The sequence below is a fragment of the Amblyomma maculatum genome, chromosome 9 (assembly GCF_055883805.1).
Source record: "Amblyomma maculatum isolate TAMU_Amacu chromosome 9, ASM5588380v1, whole genome shotgun sequence".
Classification (NCBI taxonomy): Eukaryota; Metazoa; Arthropoda; class Arachnida; order Ixodida; family Ixodidae; genus Amblyomma; species Amblyomma maculatum.
The window spans coordinates 63,827,911-63,849,311 of NC_139352.1; the positions used below are offsets into that span (position 1 = coordinate 63,827,911).

The 21,401-nt window shown below is 46.8% G+C and overlaps 1 protein-coding gene across 1 annotated transcript in view; it reads right to left on the bottom strand.

Moving 5' to 3' along the window:
* Positions 1 to 6,349: 6,349 nt before the first annotated feature.
* Positions 6,350 to 21,401, bottom strand: part of LOC146179217 (ATP-binding cassette sub-family C member 4-like) — a 91,314-nt gene continuing 76,262 nt past the window's right edge. Inside the window, exons 21-27 of the mRNA XM_084580147.1 lie at positions 20,769 to 21,101; positions 19,756 to 19,857; positions 16,780 to 16,971; positions 14,648 to 14,806; positions 13,319 to 13,485; positions 10,316 to 10,510; positions 6,350 to 6,883 (exon numbers count right to left, since the gene is read on the bottom strand). Of these exons, the coding sequence (XP_084436273.1) occupies positions 6,673 to 6,883; positions 10,316 to 10,510; positions 13,319 to 13,485; positions 14,648 to 14,806; positions 16,780 to 16,971; positions 19,756 to 19,857; positions 20,769 to 21,101 (1,359 nt within the window). The 3' untranslated portion in view covers positions 6,350 to 6,672. The remainder of the gene's footprint in view (positions 6,884 to 10,315; positions 10,511 to 13,318; positions 13,486 to 14,647; positions 14,807 to 16,779; positions 16,972 to 19,755; positions 19,858 to 20,768; positions 21,102 to 21,401) is intronic.

The following is a 21,401-nucleotide window of genomic DNA, read 5'->3' on the forward strand; positions in this document are numbered from 1 at the left end:
CCGCCTTCATGGCGCGTCGCTGCCCAACTTTCTCCCTCCGAGACACCGAGTTCTTTGGTTCGTTCCGCTTGCTCAGGCGCACGTTTCGTTGCCGCACCGAACGCTGCGTTGCTCGGCGCTCACCGCGTGATTCGTGAGTGCAAAGTCCGACGCGGGGCGCCTCATCAGTGAAGACTATGTCTTTGTGTGACTCAAGAGCATACCGAGCGAATGAGTGGGCGGTGCGAACGAGGTGCAATAACGCTATCGCATTCCACTCATGAAGGCGAAGCTTAAGCGTCCTCCAATTTTTTTTTCTTTATTACCAATTTTGTTTAAAGCACACAGCACACAACACACACAACAACAAAGCAAAACAAAAGGAATGCTAAAAGCACAAGGCACGTTCTGCCTAAAGCGCTAGATTTAAAAGGGCTTTACAGAAGCCAGCTGGTCCAGTACAGGTAGCCACTCCGGAGAATTATCTTGTGCAAGCAGAATTTCTCTCAGGTATACCACGCTCTCGATGCTGATGCTATTATGTATGCATAGCGTATGGAAAACGCGTATGGATGTCAGGCATGAGCGAACCGTCGTACACCCCGCTCGACACTACTCCACCACGCCAGCTAGATGGTTTGAAATGGACAAAGGCGCGTCTATTGACTGCGGTGTTGTCTCAGAAATATCTCTTAGAGAAGTGTATTGTAGCGTATAATAATAATTATGAGCATGTAAATTACAGAATTACAGAACATGCAGTTAAGCGAGTGGCAAATTACTTTTCCGCTGTACTTCCTCTTCGCTTGGCGTGCACGTAGCGCCATCATGCGTGTGGCGCTCGGAATAAGACATCGCATGGCCTCTGAGATCATCATCGCGCCGGTTCGGATCGGCAACGATGTTGCGGACAAACTACGACTGCAGCTTGAGGCCCGCGCGTTTCGGCAAGGTGGCTGGCAGCGCTTCTACGTCTCGGAAGGATTAATAAATAAAAATGAATATAGCAAGTTGCTCTATGTAGGATTTCGAAACAGAGCCTCCCTTCTCAGCGCACGCCTCAGCCGCAATGTAAGCGAAGGAGCGCTTGTACGCGCGAACTGGAGCCGAAAGGTTCTCTCGCAGAGGCCGCTAGGGGAAGCGATGACGTCACCGCTAGGGCATTAAAACATGTGCCCTGAGTTTAATAGGGAAATGCGACAGAAAAGGGCGGAAGCGATAGAAACAATATATCGGAGCAAACCCCCAAATGAAGTTGCCTACGTAGATGCGGCAGGAAACAGACACAGTCGATACATGACCATAGCGGCGGTAGATGGGGGAGGCACCCTCATCACGGTGGCTACCATACTAGGGAAAGAAACCGAGATAGCGGAGGAAGCTGCGATAGCGATCGCTTGCGTTGGCACCAAAGCTAGATATATTATTAGCGACAGTAAAACTGCAATCCAAAATTTCAGTAGGGGGAGGGTAAACCCCCTCACCACCAAAATTTTAACACAAGGAGTGATTGATAGGAGGATCAACATCATCTGGACCCCGGCGCACGAATCTGTCAGCGGTAACGAGGCGGCCCACAGTGCAGCTCGAGATCTCTACCTCCGAGCTGTACAGGATGGCTCGGCTCAGGCAGAACATAATAGAGAAGGGCGATTAATCTCGTATCAAGACATTACAGAACACTACAGGCAATGCCGGAGGCGTTTCCCCCCACCAAACACGGCGTTAAATAGAGGTCAGGCAATGGCGTGGAGACGCCTGCAGACTGGAGTATACCCAAACCCAGTACTAAATAAACACTATCTGATCGGACTGCGAGGACGATAAATGTAAAAAGTGTGGGGTGAGAGGAACCCTCGACCATATAATTTGGGAGTGCGCTTACTCCCCAGGCCGGGCGCAAAACGTTAGCAGTAGGGAAGCCTGGGAAACCTCATTGCGAAGCTCGGACCCTGAGCTCCAACTCACCGCCGTCCAACTGGCAGCAGAGGCCGCCGGCGAAACCAAACCGGCCAGCGTCTAATGCGACCATCCCGTGCGGCTGGGCCGCTAAGTCCCCTCCCCCTTACAGGGGGGTGAGACAGAACGGCCCAGGCGGTGTGGTCCTTCTCTGTTGGACAATAAAAGTTTTCAACAACAACAGCAAGCGTCGGAACATGAGCTCGCTCTGACGTGTAATGAAGGCGGTTGTGTCTATCAGTGCCGGGCGCACTATGGTGTCTATTGTGCTATCGCGTTCCATTCTTAAAGGCGAGCTTAAGCGTCCTCCAAATTTTCTTTCCTTCTTCCTATACAGCCGCAACAACAACCACGTTTCAAAGGGGACGTTCCTATATTCCATCCATTCATCCATCCATCCGCACGGACGCCTCTTCGTTTCGCCTCCATCGAAGCGCAGCCGCCGCGGTCGGGATTTAACCTGGGTACACCGGCACAGTAGTCGGGCTTCTTTCCTCTGCACCATCGCGGCGGGGCTTTTAAAATTGGTTTAGAGGGAGAAAAGGCGCAGTACCTGTTAGAATTCTCCGCGGACACCTTAACCGCGCTCTAAGGAAAGGAGGAAGGTGGGAGTGAAAAAGGAGAGAAAGAGGTGCCATAGTGGAGGGCTTCGGACCACAGCGCAACAGACGCTTTCGCCTCATCCCACTTTAGTGGTCCAAAGTGTCTGCTAGAATTCTTTAATGCGCTATGTTATTTGTCGTACTGCGCCAGACTCATCAACATGATAACAGTTGCGTACAGTCCTAGAAACAAAACGGGGTGGTTGTGCCCTAAGTGCCGTTAAAGCACATAAGTGCTTTCCCACCAGCAGGGAAAGCACTTCGCTTTTTCCCTTATATGCGCTTTCTGGCATAAGATATAGGTGCATTTTACGTTTACAGCCCGGCATAATGTATATTCGCTTATTTTAATAAAGTGGAAAGTAGTTTCCATCTTCGTGAGGAATTCTGTGTCTTAAGAAGTAGTTTTCATCTTTTACGGCTCACATTTCTGCTACTGAGCGTTTAGTTGCCCGTTCGTGTACCCCGGCGCCGCGGCTGCTGTCGTGGTGTCCATGGCCATCGCAATGGATCGACCACCGCTGGTCACTCGGCCTTCGAAGGCCCAGTGGCTCCAATTCACCGTGCCGGAGCCTGCTCCGGCGGACGACCTTATCGACGCCATCGAGACAGTCGTCGGTGTCGGGGGGCTGCAATATTTGCAGCACATCGGCGGGACCAAGTTCCTTGCAGCAGTCAGTTCGATGGCTCAAACCACGAAGATGGTTGCGGCGGGCAGTCTGCTCGTCGCAGGAAAGGAAGTACCGTTGGTGCAAATGGCTGCACCAGTGGTTTTTGTGACCGTTTTCCGGTTGCCTCCGTGCGTAGGTGACGGCGTCTTCGCCGCTGCGCTCAGTTCTTACGGAAAAGTTCGAGCCGTCACAGAGCCGGTGTTTAAGGGAAAGAGCCACGTCCGGAACGGATGCCGGCTGGTGAAGTTGGACATGCGGCGTGCGCCGCCCAACTTCCTCTCCGTCGCAGGCCACCGCGACCGGGCTCGAGTACCGGGGCATGAAGCGGGTCTGCTCGCGGTGCGGAGAGGGGGGCGGTCAAGTGCGGACGCTGCTCCGCCTTCGGCCAGGACACCGACGCTTGCAGAGCGGCGTGCAAACGCTGCGGAGCCCAGCATGCGACGTCTGACTGCGTGCTGCCCAGGTCATTGTTGCCGTGACAGGTGCGTCCCGGAAACCTGCAGGCTTCACATTTCGGGAGTCGAGGGGCGAGCCAGAGCCTCCAGCCTAGGTTTATGGGGCCTCGACCATCGAGGCAAAAGACGCCCTCTGTGTGTCCCCCGAGCCCCATGAAAGCGGAAACGAGGACACGGCGTCTACTGCCACCACGGCGGCTGGCGTGAACGAGGCCTCGGGCCCGTCTTCCGAAGACGAGGTGTCCAGCGCGGTGCCGTCTTCTGACGACGACAGCGAGTCACCTGCCACTTCCCCCGTCCACTCTACGGAATCGGAAGAGAAAGCCGCCGCGTACCAGTCGCAGCACATGCAAGGAGAGGCTGGGGCAGCCACAGCTTCACACGTGAGGCTACACTCTTCTGCGGAAGCGGCGTCCCATGGTTCAGACGAAAGGACCGACAGACTTGCAGGACTGAGTCCACCGTAGAGCAGTCTTTGCAGAGAAGTATATTGAATGCGTCATCAGCGATACCCTTAAGTATATGGCCCACTTTATCATCTTCGGTCATGGAGGTATTCACCTTTCGACACAATGCGAGAACGTCCTGTATGTAGGCCAGGTATGACACGGTTGACGATTGAGCCCGAGTAGCCAGGTCTTTTTTGGCTGCCAAAGCTCGCCCAATTGGTTTGCCGAATAAGTCCTGCAGTTTTTGTTTGCAGATGTCCAACGTAGGCATCTCCTGTTCGTGATTGGTAAACCAGGTCTTCGCCGTTCCCGTCAGATAGAAGATGATGTTTGCAAGCATTATGCTAGCATCCCAGCGGTTATTCTTGCTGCACCTTTCATATTCGTCGAGCCAATCCAACGTTCTTGTTGTCTTCGCCGTTAAAGATAGGCGGATGACGGATTTTGGTTAAAATCATGGGGGCAGCTGGAGTTTCCGTAGCGGGTGATGCGTCCTGGGATGCGATGCTTACTGTGGTAGTCGGTGGGGTGAGCTCAGGGAGATGACGTCCACTGCGCAAATCCAGGTTTCTGGCGCGAAAGTACGAAGAGCTGTGGCAAGGGGAATCGAAAGAATAACAATATTAAAGGAGGAAAAAAAAACGAACCTAGAAGCGAAATCTTATTGCTCTAGACTCATTGTTTATTAAGCTAATACCACAAATACTAAATTTGCATCCAAATAGCGTTCGACGTTGATATATAGTCAGGGGACTTGAAAACAGCTCGGACGTCAAAATAGTACAAACACGTCAAAATGGTTTAGAAATGCCGGATTTGTGTCGAATTAGATTAGGAGCATGTATTAAAAAGGAATTCATACTTATGAACCTCGAAAAAATGAAGAAACGTGGATGATGTCGTCGTATCTGGCGGAAAGACGTCGATGCAGCATGGGATCTCACATAAATGAGTAAAAACGCTAGATTTGTATCTAATTACATAAAAAACGCATAATTAAGCCTTATTATTACTAAATATTACGGAAGGACCTATAATTGGCGTTATTTTGTGTCAAAAACGAGGAAACTTGAATAGTAACGTCACATTTTACAAAAATAGGCGGCAAATGAGTACCAAGAGCCAGGGCATTCGCCTTACCTCACTGAGGCAGTTTTAAACGCTGCTGATGGTCTAGATTTTGAAGTAGATTATTTGTTGATCACGTTGGTGAAGTATTATGCATAAAATAGCGGTAAACCTCGCTCTTGATGTCCATTGCGACGTCACTTTTAGTAGTCCGAGGCAATCAGAGCCACCCGAGGGAGCTTTCGGCGTGCGATGTTTCTTGTCTTGCACGTGTTGTGGACGTACAAAAACATGTCAGCTTTGTCATGTGCGCCCGATACAACACTGCTCTGCTTGTGTGCTGATGCACGAGCAGCTGTGGCAGTGACAATGTTGTCTTCCATCGTTTCTCGCAATGTCAAAAGCACGCGCGCAAGGGACGTTGCTGATAAGAGAGATAAATTCAAGCTCACCAAAGAAAACACTATACTAGAAGCATTTTCTTGCCTGTGGACTACGTGCAGTCTGTCCTCAATGCGATTTCTATAGGGCTTTGTCAATAAGGCATGGCAGAACCATGACAGAGTTTCTTCATCGTATCAAATCTATTGTGTATCGAACTTAAGTAAGCAGCTGAAATACTACAGATAGCCAGACCGGATTTAAATTGAAAAGAGGTAGCCGATATTCGCGGCGATCGAAAGTTTGGAGGCCGACTTGCAGCTTCCTGCGCTGGCCGCACAATATCCGCTCGGCCACATAACGAGGACGCCTGCTCTAAACATTGGGGTGAGTGGCCACCTCCGTCACGTCTGGAGGGCGACCAGGAGGTAGCTTCAAGCTACACCTCCATGGACTTCATGTTGTCCATGTAACTGATACAGTCAGTGACAAGACGGTTCTTCGAGGTGCCCCATAGACAAAATAGGGTTCATCACGTTTGTTTCATATAAGCGCGGCTGTAGGGAGGGGCTCGTGATGAAGATTACCGCTGCGCCTTCCTTACCTTTAATTAACGCGCAATATTTATTGTAGCCACTCATATACCATACTCAACAACAACAAAAAAAATATATATATATATAAGTGACACGATAATCGCATTATTCCCGCAACGTAAGAGCATCCGAAACGCAGTGATCGGTTTCAGCAAAACAGAAATCTTTATTTTAGTATGATACGCCGTGCTCAGCATGTTAACCAAGGTACATTCTGTACTCAGCACGCTAACCGCGTGCCAGCGCTGAGTTACGGACGGTTAAAACGATTTAGAAACATCACGAAGCTTTGCATAGCAAAGCGACGCCATGGGTTAATGACGAGTGCTGATTGTGGCAGGCTTTCGGTGGTGAGCTTGTGGTATGCTTCCATATCCAAAGGTGAGCGCTCTGACCTTTTAGGGTTTAGGGTGCACACGGCATATCAGATCACCATCCTCCGATGGAGACGCGCACGGAATCTCCACACACGTGGTCGGCCCAGTTGAAGAAGGCTGAGGTAACAGCTGCAATCAAGCATGAGGCACACTGTTCAGGATACGGGTTGCCACAAAGCTCGCGCGCGGTCGCGGCGACGGGAACGCCGTGTCGGGCGACGTGATCCCGTTTGGTGGAATGACGCCTGCGTCCCTTGCGATCTCGTGGAAGAGGGATGTAGGATCTTCCAGGAGCCTTTTTGTGGGTCCGAACTCGGCCACCTCACCTCCGGACATCACGAGGATCCTGGAAGAAAAGTGAGAAGGCAAACAAATGCGCGGGCACATCTCTGAGTCTGTCTACACAAACGTAACACGTAGCAATTCTGCGGTACTCCAGTTGGGAGAATCTAAATCATACTTGGCCAACAGCAGTTGCGTCGTGGGTAAATCGCTTAACTGCTGTGCTTACGAATGTGGAATCGACACCCGGCCACGGCGGCCGCTTTTCGATGGAGGCGATAAGCAAGGCATCCGTGTGCTGTGCGATGTGGGGCATGTTAAAGAACCCCAGGTGGTCGAAATTTCCGGAGCCCCCCACTACGGCGCCTCTCATAGCCTAAATCGATTTGTGACGTTAAACAACACAAATTAATGAAACGATACATGCACAATGAGAGAATATTCAATACAATGTAATAAAAGAACAATGAAAAATTGCGCTGGCCACACTTTAGTCTAAAAAAAACAAACTTTCAATGAAATAATGTATCAGGCTCGGTAAGCACAATATCAGAACGGGCAGATTTGCATTATGGTTAGAGATGTTGGGGGAACTTTGAAATACGCAAGTACCTTACGGGAAGTCATGGAGAAGTAAAATAAACTGCGCGACGAACGTGTCAGGCTATTTTTATAGTACTGAGGACGAAATACATGACACAATATACTTAGCTTCTTAATTTACGTTCCTTAGAGCTGAAAGGTTCTAGCACTATCGGGGCTACGGTAGCCGTTAGGATGACGCCGTCAACAGCGGGCCTCATTTCCCAGGTAAAGGCAAGTACCGGTCATGATAACCGGGGAGTCGGTGCTCGGCTCTTGAGCCTGAGAACGTGGAATCGAATTCCGATTTCGGCGGTGACATTTCCATGTAGGCTAAACACGTAACTACACCAACGTGCGACACCATTTTGTGACAAAGAAACTCCGATGGCGAAAATTTATTCCACAGCCCTCTTCTGCAGCACCTCTTTCTCTCTTTCACTTCCTCTTTCGTCACTTTTGCGGTGAAACTGGACATTGGATGGGATTAAAGCGTTTCCTGCGGTTCCCAGGACGCCGATGAAATGTACCTTCCAACATGCGCTGCCGAGCGAGAACCGAGAAAGAGTATCCATCAGTGTGCGCCAGATTAAAGTCTGGCCACTTGCGGAGTACCTTGAAGTAGGCATGAACGTTGCAAAATCTATCTCTCAGTACTTCAACTAGAGTCGGGGTGGGGGAACCGAGCTGGGGGGACGGGGAAGCTCAAAAGCGGCTTCATTTGGGGAACCTGTCTCAGAAGCCGGAGACCCGGCAAACGCATTGCGGTGGTGGAATGATCCAAGGGCCGAGGACCGCATATTCGGCTAAGAGCGAGTGCTCGCCCTCTACGGAGGCCCATATGGGAGCTCGACTCGAATTGTCTGACAGTCAAATCCTACGCTGCCCACATTCCCCTCCAACTTCCCATAACCCTGTCCTAATTCCTATTTCCCATTACCCTACAACCCATCCCTTCCGCTACTTCCCAGGGGAGATACGTGGGGTCTCCCCGGGCCCGCTTCCTCGGCTGTGGGTCGCTTTAGTAGCACATCCCCCTTTTATTTAATAACTTCCAACCAAAAACTCTTGTCTCATTGACATATTCATTTATTTTTCGAATTGCGGAACTTTCTCTCCCCGCGATACATTAGTGGTGCGGGTGGAGTCTGACTTTGGACTCCATCTTACCTTATGTCCTCAGAGGAGGAAGGCTGTTTAGCGTCTTCTTTCAGACCATTTCTTCCCTCAGAGCTGAGGTTATGGCGCAAATTTAATGCGCGTTTACTTTTATGACACAAAGTACTAATATAATTGATTTTGTTTGGATTGATGGCTTTAGCCTACATCCTAATCCAATTTCCGGTGGATCCTCTCTGGCGGGGTAAGGACCACTTCACCCTATGAGAGGAGTGGAAGACACTGCTGCGCTATGAAGGCCCGGTCCGGCAGAAGGCCGACACGGACGTGGCTGCCGACGTCATGAACCGAAGGAACAGGAATGAGTGCAGTGGGGCCGTGCGTGGGACCAGAAGCCTGCGTGCCCCAACCCCGTATGTTTAAATAAATGTTTTAACTACTATTACTTACTTTCAAAAGTGGCTCAGGCTGTTTTGGACGCCGGAGTGTAAGGCTTCGCAAAAAGCACTTCACTGACTTCGCACAGAACATGCACGTATTGATTTTCGCATCCACTGAAAAGCGGCAGCTGTGGTCGTGATTGAACCCATGTCCTCGCGTTCAGCGGTTCAGCACCGTAAGCGCTGACCTGTATTATCGTTGTTATAACAACTAGTGCAATCATTTGAATATTCGGGTTTACCGTCAGATTTGACACATCGGAAGAGACAGCATAAGGCACTTATGTTAGGGCACATTACCTGGGATTCTTAGTGTGGGCTGACACTGCACAACATGCGGGTGACGTTCTATTTTGCCTGCATTTAAACGCAGCCTCCGTGGCCTGGATTTCAAGCCGGGTTCTCACTATGTCTCTTAATGTGCACAAACACGAATGTTCCTATAGATCGAAATTGACGTGCTCGTTGGAAGTAGCATTCTAAAAGTAATTTAGTATAAATTTATTTTTGTTCTCTCGCCGATTACAATGTGGCAACTCGAAAACCCCATTTAGCTGAGAACTGCAGTAATGCGCTGAGTACTTCATAATATAGCGAACACCTTACTAAGTGCCAGGAACAACTAGATTGACGTTCAGTATTTAGGTTACAAATTAACTACAATAGCACACAAGAAGAACTGAACAGCCTTGGGCAGCAGGATGTACAGTAATTTCTTTGTTGTAATGCACCGTGGTGTGAAGTCTTTGCACAGTTTTCTACAGTGGTCGCAGGTATGAATATCGATAGAAAAAAACTTTTCTGACTTGTGAGTTTAAATTACAAGCTTACCTAAACACACTCTTATTAGCCATTTCTAAAGCAGTAAATAATACTCATAAATAATAATAGCAATTACGCAAAATTAATACTCAAACCGCTGTGGTAATTATGCCACTCGCCCTGTGTACCCAGGTATATGCAACGGTGCTTGGGTTAAGCTGTTTAAGGATTGCCTAGATTATTTGAAATCTCACATTAATTGACCCTGTTTCACATCATCTGCATGCAACCTATCCGCACAAATTTCACAGCCTTACATTTGCGACTATTATATATCTATGTATCATTATTTTAAAATGCCGCTTGACGATCCATATGTGAGCGACGTTGATATGTCCTCCCACATGGTAAATTAAGCCGCATTTAACACATCACGCCACAGGGGAGTCATGGCATGTAACTGCATGTCATAGATTCATGACTTTTGATCTCATTCCGTGCCACGTAATACCTCTGTCATGCTATGCCTCGCCATGCTAAATTAGCTATTCGGAGCCACGGTATGACTGGGAGAGCAGCGATGCTGTACGTACTTGTCGTAGTCGAGTACGGTGTGGACGCGATGTGCGATGGCGAGCAGCGTGCAATTGGAGAAACACATTCGCAGAGTGGTCTGGATGAGCCGGTCCGTGTCCCCATCCATCTGAGACGTGGCTTCGTCCAGCACTAGGATCTTGGGACGGCGCAGCAGGGCGCGGGCCATGCACACCAGCTGTCGCTGGCCAACGCTGGGGAAAGAGGAAAGCCGAGGTGAGCAGCTCATGCTTTGAATTTACCCACGTGACATTACAATAATACCACATACCCCGCTCTCCGCCGGTAGGGCGCCCGCCTAAATGCTGGGGGACATGCGTCGAGGTACGAGGAATGAGTCGTTATAACATACACAGTCAGGAAGGCATACCGGATTCTTTTTCAGTTCGTGGTGTTGAATAATGCGAAATAAGTCGCCTAATCACAGTATGGCTCAACAACAATTGCTTACAAAATAGAAAACAAACCACGTGGTGCCAGTAGCATCAAACCCAGCATCTCCGTATGCTGCTTGGTACTCTGTTAGGAGATATCGGAACGACTCTCCAATTCAGTACGGTTTAAACATTTTTGTTCTTTGTAACTTAATCTTAAGAGTATCCACAAGCCCGAGTATTGACCATAGCGGCTGTCAAAATTACGGCGTGCCACTCGGCACGTCGTCGAACGACGAGGGTGGCAGCTGTTCGACAGACCCCTACTATGCTGGTTATGACATTGGAACTGCGTTCATTACTAATGAGGAATTTCCTCAAGTTTCATACGGGTACATTACATTCTGCATCAAGACTGTTATGAGGATGAATGGATTACTGTTACAACTACTTTGAAAAGTCCAGCTCTCTAAGCACGCAATTAATAAAAGATGCACTTTGCGTGATATTTTTACATCTTTATGCATGACTGTTGACGAAGATAATGAGAAGTGCGCCATCTTTGGACAGTGTTCATCGATTTCAGGATGGCGTGACGAAGGCGTCACTCAAGGCCCTTTGCCCTACTTCTCAATAATCGATCAATGGATAATTCGCAAAAGCTTTTCGCGTGCGCTGACATCGCACAGCACACAGATGCCTCTTCGTTTCACCTCCATCGGCGGCAGGCGTCCGTGTGCTGTGCGATGTCAGCGCACGTTAAAGATCCCCAGGTGGTCGAAATTACTCCGCAGCCCTCCACTACGGCTCCTCTTTCTGTCTATCCACTTTCACTCCCACCTTCCTTCCTTCCCTTATGGCGTGGGGCAGGTGTCCACAGAAACAAATGTGACAGATACTGCGCCTTTCCCTTCCTGTGAACCAATTATTATTATTATTATTATTATTATTATTATTATTATTATTATTATTATTATTATTATTATTATTATTATTATTATTATTATTATTATTATTATCATTATTATTATTATTATTATTATTATTATTATTATTATTATTATTATTATTATTATTATTATTATTATTATTATTATTATTATTATTATTAGCAGAACTGAGCCGTTCGGAAACCAGTTTGCGCAATACTAGAAGAGGGCTGATGCGCATTGTATGGCTCATGTTTACGGTAATGTAGCAGAGTTATTAGGAAAGAAAAAAATGTGCGCACAAGACTGACACTCGCGCTGTGGCTGCTTTATTCTCCCATGAGCGCTCAAATAAGTACATCGTCAAGACAAGAAGACGAAGCATGCGCTATTCGTGCGTTCGCACTGCGCGCGTCTTTTTTGCGCCTCTGAACCCCTTTTTCCATGCGCTAACAAGCCCAGCTAGCAGTATTGCTATCTAAAATCCCTTCATATCCCTGTTACCGTCTTTTAGCTTAAACAGAGAATAGGCATTTTTTTGTTGGCGTGTACTCAAGGCACTGAGGACGTTTTAGATAAGTTTTGTTCTGGAGAAAGCTATTACAGTTTTACATAAAGCGACGCGTGCATTTGTACCGTGAACATGCATTGCTAATGTTTGGACAGCTGTGTGGTTTGTGCCTGAGCTTAGGTCGTTCCTGAAGCGCATTGTTTTCTTGTTGTATACGGTCTCCTGTACTAATGTGCCTTTCACTGATAGTGACAATTCTAGGTAAAACCACCACTCAAATTTTGTGCACAGAATAATTTTATTCTGGAATTTGACATTGTGACTGCCTCTACAAAGGTACAAAACTTACTGCTGGTGAAGCCACGGTTTTTTGAGCTGAGGAGAAATTTTCTTTGAGATGCAGATTAGATGATAGAACAGCCCTCGCCCTTTTACATCAGCAGAATAGGGATGCAGTATCGATAGTTGTTTTTAAACTATCAATGCATTCGCTAGGTGGCAGTCGAACCCTTCTTCTCTCGGTAGAGTATCATCATCATCGTCATTATAATCAGCCTGATTATACCCACTGCAGGGCGAAGGCCTCTCCCATATTTCTCCAATTAACCCGGTTCTGTGCTAGCTGCATTCACTTGACCCCTGCGATCTTCTTAATCTCATCCGCCCATCTAACTTTCTGCCGCCCCCTGCTACGCTTTCTTTCCCTCGGAATCCAGTTTGTTACCCTAAGCGACCATCGGTTATCCTCTCTTCGCGCTACATGTCCTGCCCATGTCCATTTCTTCTTCTTAATTTCCACTAGAATGTCAAATACACGAAGTGTATACCATCGGTTATCCTCTCTTCGCACTACATGTCCTGCCCACGCCCATTTCTTCTTTTTGATTTCCACAAGAATGTCGGTAACTTGAATTATTTCTCTGATCCACTATGCACGCTTCCTATCTCTTAATGTTACCTCTACCATTTTTCGTTTCATTGTCCTCAACTTAAGCAGAACCCTCTTGGTTAGCCTCCACGTTTCAGCCTCATAGGTACTAGTTCTTTTATTCTTGTTCACTGCAAGAGTTTACAACTATTTTAACGTCGCTGGCAGTTTAGAATGCGTAAACCACCCAGTACATCAAGTGAAGAAGCTTTACGTGCGATCGTTCTCCATTGTCATTGGTATATGACTCCACGACTGACCTCAGGTTGCAACCTCCTTCACCAGCTGCCAGGTCCAGCCCGTGAGGACTCCTGGAGACGAAGTCACTCAAGTGGGACTTCCTTAGTGCGTCCCATATTTCAGCGTCCGAGTGTACTCGCGTTGGATCCAGGTTATCACGTAGGCTGGCGGTGACCAAGGTCGGATCCTGAAATGATGTCCAGAAAGTTCCCGATTTCCGAAATTTTATTCACTCCTCCCGTATTGGCTGGCTGTTTGTCGGAAGGCTACAAGCCTTGGGACAGACAGACAGCGGCACACACAAATGAGTCCTAAAGTTGACCCGTTCCTGCTAGAGAAATATTTTGAGCTTACATTTAAAAGTACAATTTAACGAAAAGCACGCCAACCTGCGTGTTGCTAAGACCAAATTTCCCGTATCAAGCAATCGAACGCCAGGAAAAACATCTCTGGGCAAATGTTTGTGAGAATTTTGAACGCCGCGTCAGACAGCAATGAAATGATTGCCGTTTTGGAACATTATATTTTGTGCGTTTGTAATTTAAAACCACAATTTCTGAAACGACCGTTTATTTCTGCACAAAAGATATATATAGGTCGTGGGTTCGGTTCCTACCACCGGCACGTTGTTTTTCCCCTTCTACTTTGTGTTTTATTATCTTTCCCCTAAACAGATTACATTGCTAATTTATGTGGTTGCCTTGTTTTCTTCACACACACACACACACACACACACACACACACACACACACACACACACACGCACACGCACACGCACACGCACACGCACACGCACACGCACACACACACACACACACACACACACACACACACACACACACACACACACACACATATATATATATATATATATATATATATATATATAATATGTGCGTGTACCTTTTTAAGGAAGCTGATTTGAGGGCACTTGTTACGTTCCTGGGCAAGTTGTATTAAGTTGTATTAAGTTGTGTTAAGTTGTATTAAGTATTAAAAGCAGGTGGATTGCATTTTCAGCTCGCGCAGATTAAAGGGTAGGTCTCTTTTTTTTTTTTTACCGCAAAAGATTAGCAAAATGACGCATGTGAACGAGGCGCATTGATTCCGAAATGCCGCTACGAAGAAGATGCCAAAGGAATCTGTAATGTAACCGGTAGATATCCCCCGCCCAATCCTTTCTTGAGGTGCGTACTAGGCATGTTGTTATACAACCCCGCGATCTCTAAAAGCATAAAAGAAATAAGGAAATAAATGTACAAAAAAAAAGAGACAGAATAGGGAGTGAAAGAAGAAAAAGAACAGCAAAAGAAGCAGTTATAAAATGTAAATTATTCTTGTCTACCAACTTGCGGAATGACGGTGACAGCTGATCGCAGCTTCTTCAGAGGAAGCGAAGCAATGTCCACGCCGTCGATAAGGGCGCGGCCTTCGATGGGCACAAGCACTCGCAGGAGAGCCTGCACCAGCGAGGACTTTCCCGCGCCTGTGCGTCCCACCACGCCCACCTGTAAGAAGAATTGAGCATAGAGCATTGTACAGACGGGGATACGTTGGAAGCAATATAAAGTCATACGCTGACAACTAAGAAAGAAGTAAGTAAAATTGGAGCTTAAAACTGATCAACTGCATGGCACAATAAACACCGATAGTTCTTAATTGGTTGAAAGTCTTAAACAGTGATCAGAATACACACGAGTGCACACGGTGATAGCAAGGTACAAACATGTATATGGACTTCAACTAGGAAATAATTTTTGTCCAAAATTATACCTTAAACGTTTGTTAGCTTCCAAAATCACCATAGCCATTTCATGTAGTTCTCCACGAGCGCTAGTTGTGACGATAACTTCGTCCTTATCGTACTTTGGAAGCTTTGGATAATAAAGGTCACGGCAGACAGTGTTCTCTGTCGTGACCTCTGTCGTGAGCAGTTCACTTTAGAGAAGCAGATCTCCAGGCGACGTGAAGCCTCGCACCTTTTGGAAATCGGTGGGTGCGCTGCAACACTGGGGTCGATCATTGCACCTCCAGCATGCGAAGCGGATGCTCACGCCACCAGGCCACCACAAGTACACAACTGACCAGCAGACTGGTTCTCACCCACCATTGCTACTCTCGAGCGACATTCTTGCAAAATGAAACATTGTGATTTAGTTGCAAGAAACGCCGTGGTGTGTGTGGTGTTCGCACACTAGTAAAGTTTAGCGCCGTACTGCTACAGGATGTTAGATACGGATCTTGTATGGGACCTGAAATTAACGTGTTAATAGCACGTGTGTGCAGATACCCTCAGTCCGACGATAAGACGTTATTGGAGTGTGTCTCTGAAGCCAGCTAGACTAGCGTGCACGAAGGAATAAAATGAGCATGACTAAACTGCCCTGAGTCTGGGTTTTGAAGACGCGATGGCCCAAACACATCGTCTTCTCAGGTCCCTGTCAGAAAAGAGTGTTCTGTTGGACACGTTTTTTGTTATTATCGCTGTGAAAAAGCACTAAAAGTAACGAAAATTACTAGCCAAGTTTTGGCACTCAACCACGAGAGGTGGTTGGTTGCGACGATGGCACAAGTCGAGATAAAGCTTTTTTTTTTTTTCGCCTCTTTCTCTCTTCCCCGTTAACCGCCACTCTCAAACGCTGTGCGTTGCATCTTCTTAACGTTTTTCAGCAGACAGCTGAGTAAATTTGCTGTGCTTTTTGCGCAGTAAGTCTTCGTCATTTGACAATACCGATTCGGTCGTAGTCACTTTCATATTGGCGAAGTAATTGTTAGTGAGCATCAGATTTTAATGCATATTACATCACTCACTTTTTGTCCATCGCTTGACAGCCCCTTCGGGCATCTGCCCTTTCACTTCTACAAGTAGAATATTGAATTTTCTCCTCTCCAGTTTGTCTCCTACAAACCATGACAGGTGGATGTAAGTGCACCAATCTATGCTGCTCTGAAATATCGGGCCAAAGCATTAAAGAAGTGATCAGTCTTGAAGAGAAGCCTCACCTCGACGGCAGAAGCGCAGACGCCATAGCTCGCCACAAACCGCAAGAACACATTAGCAAAGCCTTCAAAAATACAAACCCGCATTGAAGTACGAACTAAAAGCAAAGCTTACCCTCACAGAGCTCACAGGGACAAATGTTATGCAGAGATTTTTCACGTACAAGAATCAATGCTTGGCACCGGCTCGTCTGCGAGGTATAGCCTTTATGCTAACGCATTAACAAAGTGACCAATTTTGTGCAGGATACTCGTCGAGTTGTCACAAGTGTAGACACAAAACGAGCAACGACATGATATGGACGCGTTTCTTGCTGCTATAATGAGTAAAATATACTTAAGTCATGGTTCACTTTCACACACTCACTCACATGGCTCTCCCACTCACACATGGCACACATTCACGATGACGCACACACAATGGAAGGCTATCATAAATGTCCAAGAATATTTTGAAGTAAAGCATAAAAGCTGAGCTCACCCTTTCGCTGCCTTCGACGACGAAGCTGACCTTAATTAATATATTAGGCAGCACGCCAGGCCTGTAGGAGGCCGTGTAGCGTTGGAACTCGATCCTTCCTCGTGTTGGCCACAGCTCTTCGAGAATGATGGAGTTGCTGCGGCGGCGTCTGAACTGTATTGAATGTCGTTTCTTGGGCTCCGGGTCGTTCTCCTGCAGATGACAAGATCACGTGCTTATAAAAAAGCAACTTACTAATCCAAGGAGTATTCCACCAAAATCGAATAACTGTTTCAGGTGTTTTTAAATGAGTCCTACGTAAGTGGATAAAACGCTGATTTAAAGCCCACCTATTGGTCTCAACAGCTAACGGACAGCAACATATCGACAGATTCGTTCAGATCATTAGAAAGTAAGTGTTATACTTTGAATTCAAATGCAAAATATCGCAACCTTAAAATAATTAATCTAGTGTCATTCTTTATTATTCGGGGCATGTTTATTTGCTCAGCTCTGAGGCAAGTTCAAAACTTGCCGTCACGACCGCACTTGCAACACGTGCCAAGGAATATGGAAAAAGAAACTCTATTTGCGAGCAACCGTTTTACTCGTTTTCTGCTGTGGCTCTCATAGCATGGGGTACTGATTGCTCTCAATGCAATGTTTCATTATGGTGATGTCTGCTCAGCCCTAGATTCTTTTTCTGTACAAAACATCGAAAACTAACATCTCAGCTATATGGAGAGAAATGCTTTCTGACAAATAGTGAATATTCCCCTCAAAGCGTTTTCCTTGATCCGAAGCATCTCTTGTTTCTGAGAAGCAACTGTGCCAAGCCTCTCAAGCCACGTGGCGATTAAAGGAGAGTCAAGCCATTCGAGCCAGGTGGCGATTAAAGGAGAGTCGAGCCACTCGAGCCAGGGGGCGATTAAAGGAGAGTGAAGACACTCGAGCCAGGTGGCGATTAAAGGAGAGTGACAGGAAAAAATCGTCAAGGCCAAGCTTCAAATTGAATCTTTTATCTTTACCCAGGACTGAACCGTGTCGCTAGAACTGTGCCTTCCCAAAACTACGTTGCTCTCATCCCCGCCTTCCTCGCTTTCCTAACGGCGTGGTTTAAGGGAACAGGGTAGGCAAAATTTCCGAAAAAAAATCGATTTTTTGTTTTTGTGTAATTTAAAATCTCTATTCTTTCCTTAACATAGCCTAGTCTTTCATTTCCGTGCACGCGAAATATTTACCTCAAAATCAACATTTTTCGAAACCTAGGCAGCATCCAGCCACACCCCCTTTGACACATGCTCGAGATCTGTGCCTTTCCTAAGCTAAAAAAAAAATTTTTTTTTTCAGCGCCTATTTTTTGTCACGTTTAGCGGAATGGCAGTCACTCATCTGGCAACAGTGAAAACCTAGCTAACATACTTCACTTAGCCAAACGAATGAATTACTCGCAACGTGTGGCATTTTGCTCGTGTTTCGGTGTGTTTTCGCGGACATACGAGTTTGTTTATACCTTTGTGCTGGTTATTTAGCGGTAATGCAATGACAAAGCCAAAGAAATGCTTTAAAAAACGTCTCTTCTACGGAAACCGACATAAGTCGATCTCCAATGACGCCAATACTCCGCAACACAACCCAGGAGTGGGCGCCGCGGCCACTCCTGGATTGCGTCTGCGCGTGGGACGCGAGTGGTGTGTCTGCACCACGTGCGCGTCTGCGTCTGCGCGTCTGCAGCGGTCCTTGAAGCAGTGAAGCCGGTGTTTCAGCAGCTCTCAAAGCCTGAGCTTCTCCGGAAATGTCTCCATGGAAAAGCACAGAACGCGAATGAGGCATTCAACAACGTTGTATGGGAGCGTGCTCCAAAAATGTCTTTCTTGGTCTCAAGACGCTGAAAATAGCGACAATGGATGCTGTGCTAACTTTCAATGATGGCAGCATTGCTCGAGCCGAGATTCTGAGGTCATTCAGAGTTTCTCCAGGACGGTTTACAGTCCAATGGTTGCGCGAAGCTGACCGGCGGCGACTGTACTTTGCAGAGAGGGCTACACGACTGGTCACTAAGGAGGCCCGGATAACAAGGCAGCTAGCGCAGAAAAGAAGTGTTGATGATGGAGGGGACTACCAGGCTGGTGGCTATTGAAAAAATGCGCGAGAATTTGTTTCTATAGTCCTATATTGCAATAAAGCTCTTTCTTCCACTTCAAAGCCAATTATCTCAAAACACCAAATTTTGCTGCATTTGACCCTTTTTTTAAGAAACTACAGGCGCAAGGGAGATAAAATTTTCCAGACATTGAGCAAACATTACAGATAGTCTACTGAACTAGGATTATAAATATTATTGCAGACGATTTTTATTTACAGACTATTTACTGCAGATTATGGCTCTAAAATTTGGTGGGTCCAGTAAAAAAACGATAACAAAAAAACTAACCTATAAAAAGAAATTATCCTAGTTCAGTAACACTACCTAACATTGCTGATTACAATGCCACCATTGTTAATGTTCTAACCTCAGCAGATCATGAGAAAAAGGGTCACGAACATAGCCTAAAATGCATGGCAAGAATAGGACCTACCCTGTTCCCTTAAGTGTCCATGGAAAAGTATGACAGATACTGTGCCTTCCTTTTCCTATGAACCAATTTAAAAAATCTATGCATCCTAATGCGTGGCTTCACAGAACGCAGCGTTTCTAAGGTACATGAATTTCTCTCGGCTGCTCAAATGTATCTTTTTAGGTCCACCGGAATACGTTATAATCCTTTTTTGTGTGTGTATGCGAAAGATTACAGTTACAACTGATCATATAATCTACAGCATCATAAAATCAAGATACAACAACAATAACACATTAGCACTTTTCCCGTACAGAGCGTGCGCAGTCTATTTTAATATTTGTGAAAGGAGACACGTAACTCCAGATATTTCAGATGAAACGCTTATTTTTCGGGAACGTAGTAGGTTTTACATCGAGAAAATGCATGAAAAAGTAACCTCTTGAGGCAGTTCCGTGTACTCCAGCGCCCTCTGGAACTGCACCAGAAGCTGGAGGACGGCGAACAGCGACAGTGTGATGGACATCATCAGTATGGGTATCTGCGATAAGACGCGCGACGTTACGGCCAGCCCACTATTTCAAACGATCGCTGTGTTAATGACTTCTTGCGTGCGAGGTTACGGTCGCCGCCGTTTAAAGGCTGTGTGAAAAAATACTCGATCACAGTGTTTCTTTCCTGTATTTCGGATCAGCCCCTTTAAGTTCGGAACTTACTTCAGCTCATCCAAATTTCACAGTGACATTCAGAAAATTCACAGTGTCATGATAGTTTAAACAACGCTCATAACAAGATATTCTCATGCACCGTGAAATGTGGCTTCAAAAAATATGGAGTTCCTGCCAGGTGATCATGATCTTGGTTACTCTAGTAGTTCGTACATTCTGTAAGGCTTCGTTATTTATTGTTTTATGACAGCACGTGACCTGGAAATATTCTTTTAATGGAACGTAAACGCATCTTCGCTCCATCCCACACGCTGACGACGGTGCCGATCCACAATTTAGACATAATGTGGCGCTGTGAAAAAAAACTATTTCACTGTGGCCTTGATGCTGCATCGGCTAAACCTTTCTCCTATGGTATTGGCCAGTCGAAAATAATCAAATCAGGGGAAAATGAAATGGGTATTTCCAGTACATGGTCCTGTTTCCAATAATAACAGCAACGAACGTCAGAAGAGAAGACTAGCAAAATAAGCGGCCAATTCATGTAGCTTACAAGCTGGCGACAGGCTTCACGGCAGTCCTGGAAAATTTTTTAGTTCGTGTACAAGTTCACAGTGGCGGTAAGAAATTTATGTGAAGGAGAGAACTTATTTACCAGTTAGCTAACTTCCAAATTTACACTAGTGAAAGGGTTGAATTTGGATGCATGAGATCTGTGTGTTTTATGCTGGCCAGGCAACCCAAATAAACTCAAGACTAGCAGCGTCGCATAGAACGTGTGTACCGACAGCGCCGAGCTCAGTGCGAGTCCGACGTCGCTGTTGCTGGTGCCGTCGCGGTTCCTGGCGGCCAGAGTGAATCCCAGGGCAGCCAGCACCACACCGAGTCCCGACAGAGCGGCCAGACAGCGGGTGACGCGGTACGCTGAGAGGTACGCGCCGAACGTTCTCGCCTCGGTGTCCACGAGGCGACAGTAAAGGCGGCAGAAGCGCGCCGCTGCACCAAAGCTGCGCACTGTAGATAGCGTGTCCCTTGTCTCAACCACGTGCTGCATGGCACGAGCCAGAAGTGCAGCCTCCGTGTACAGGACCAGAGAGGCAGCCTTGACGCTGTACACCTGCCGGAGGACGATAGAAAGGGCGTGGCGAACTGGCCTACACATGCACCATACACGCCGCTCATGGAGAACGTCATGGAGAACTGAGTGCATAACGCATCGAAAAAAAGAATTAAAACTCTGTGTAAGGCGCATACAGCTCTAACGAGATGTCCGGAGATCAAGGAGACGGTGATAAACTACTTCCCTTTCCACTTGCTTAAAAATGATTATGAGACATGGCAGAAGCGGATAGTTTCTACTGATTTTATTAAAAGTTGCGTAAGTCGTACGAAAGGTTATTCATGATCAAAACTCAGA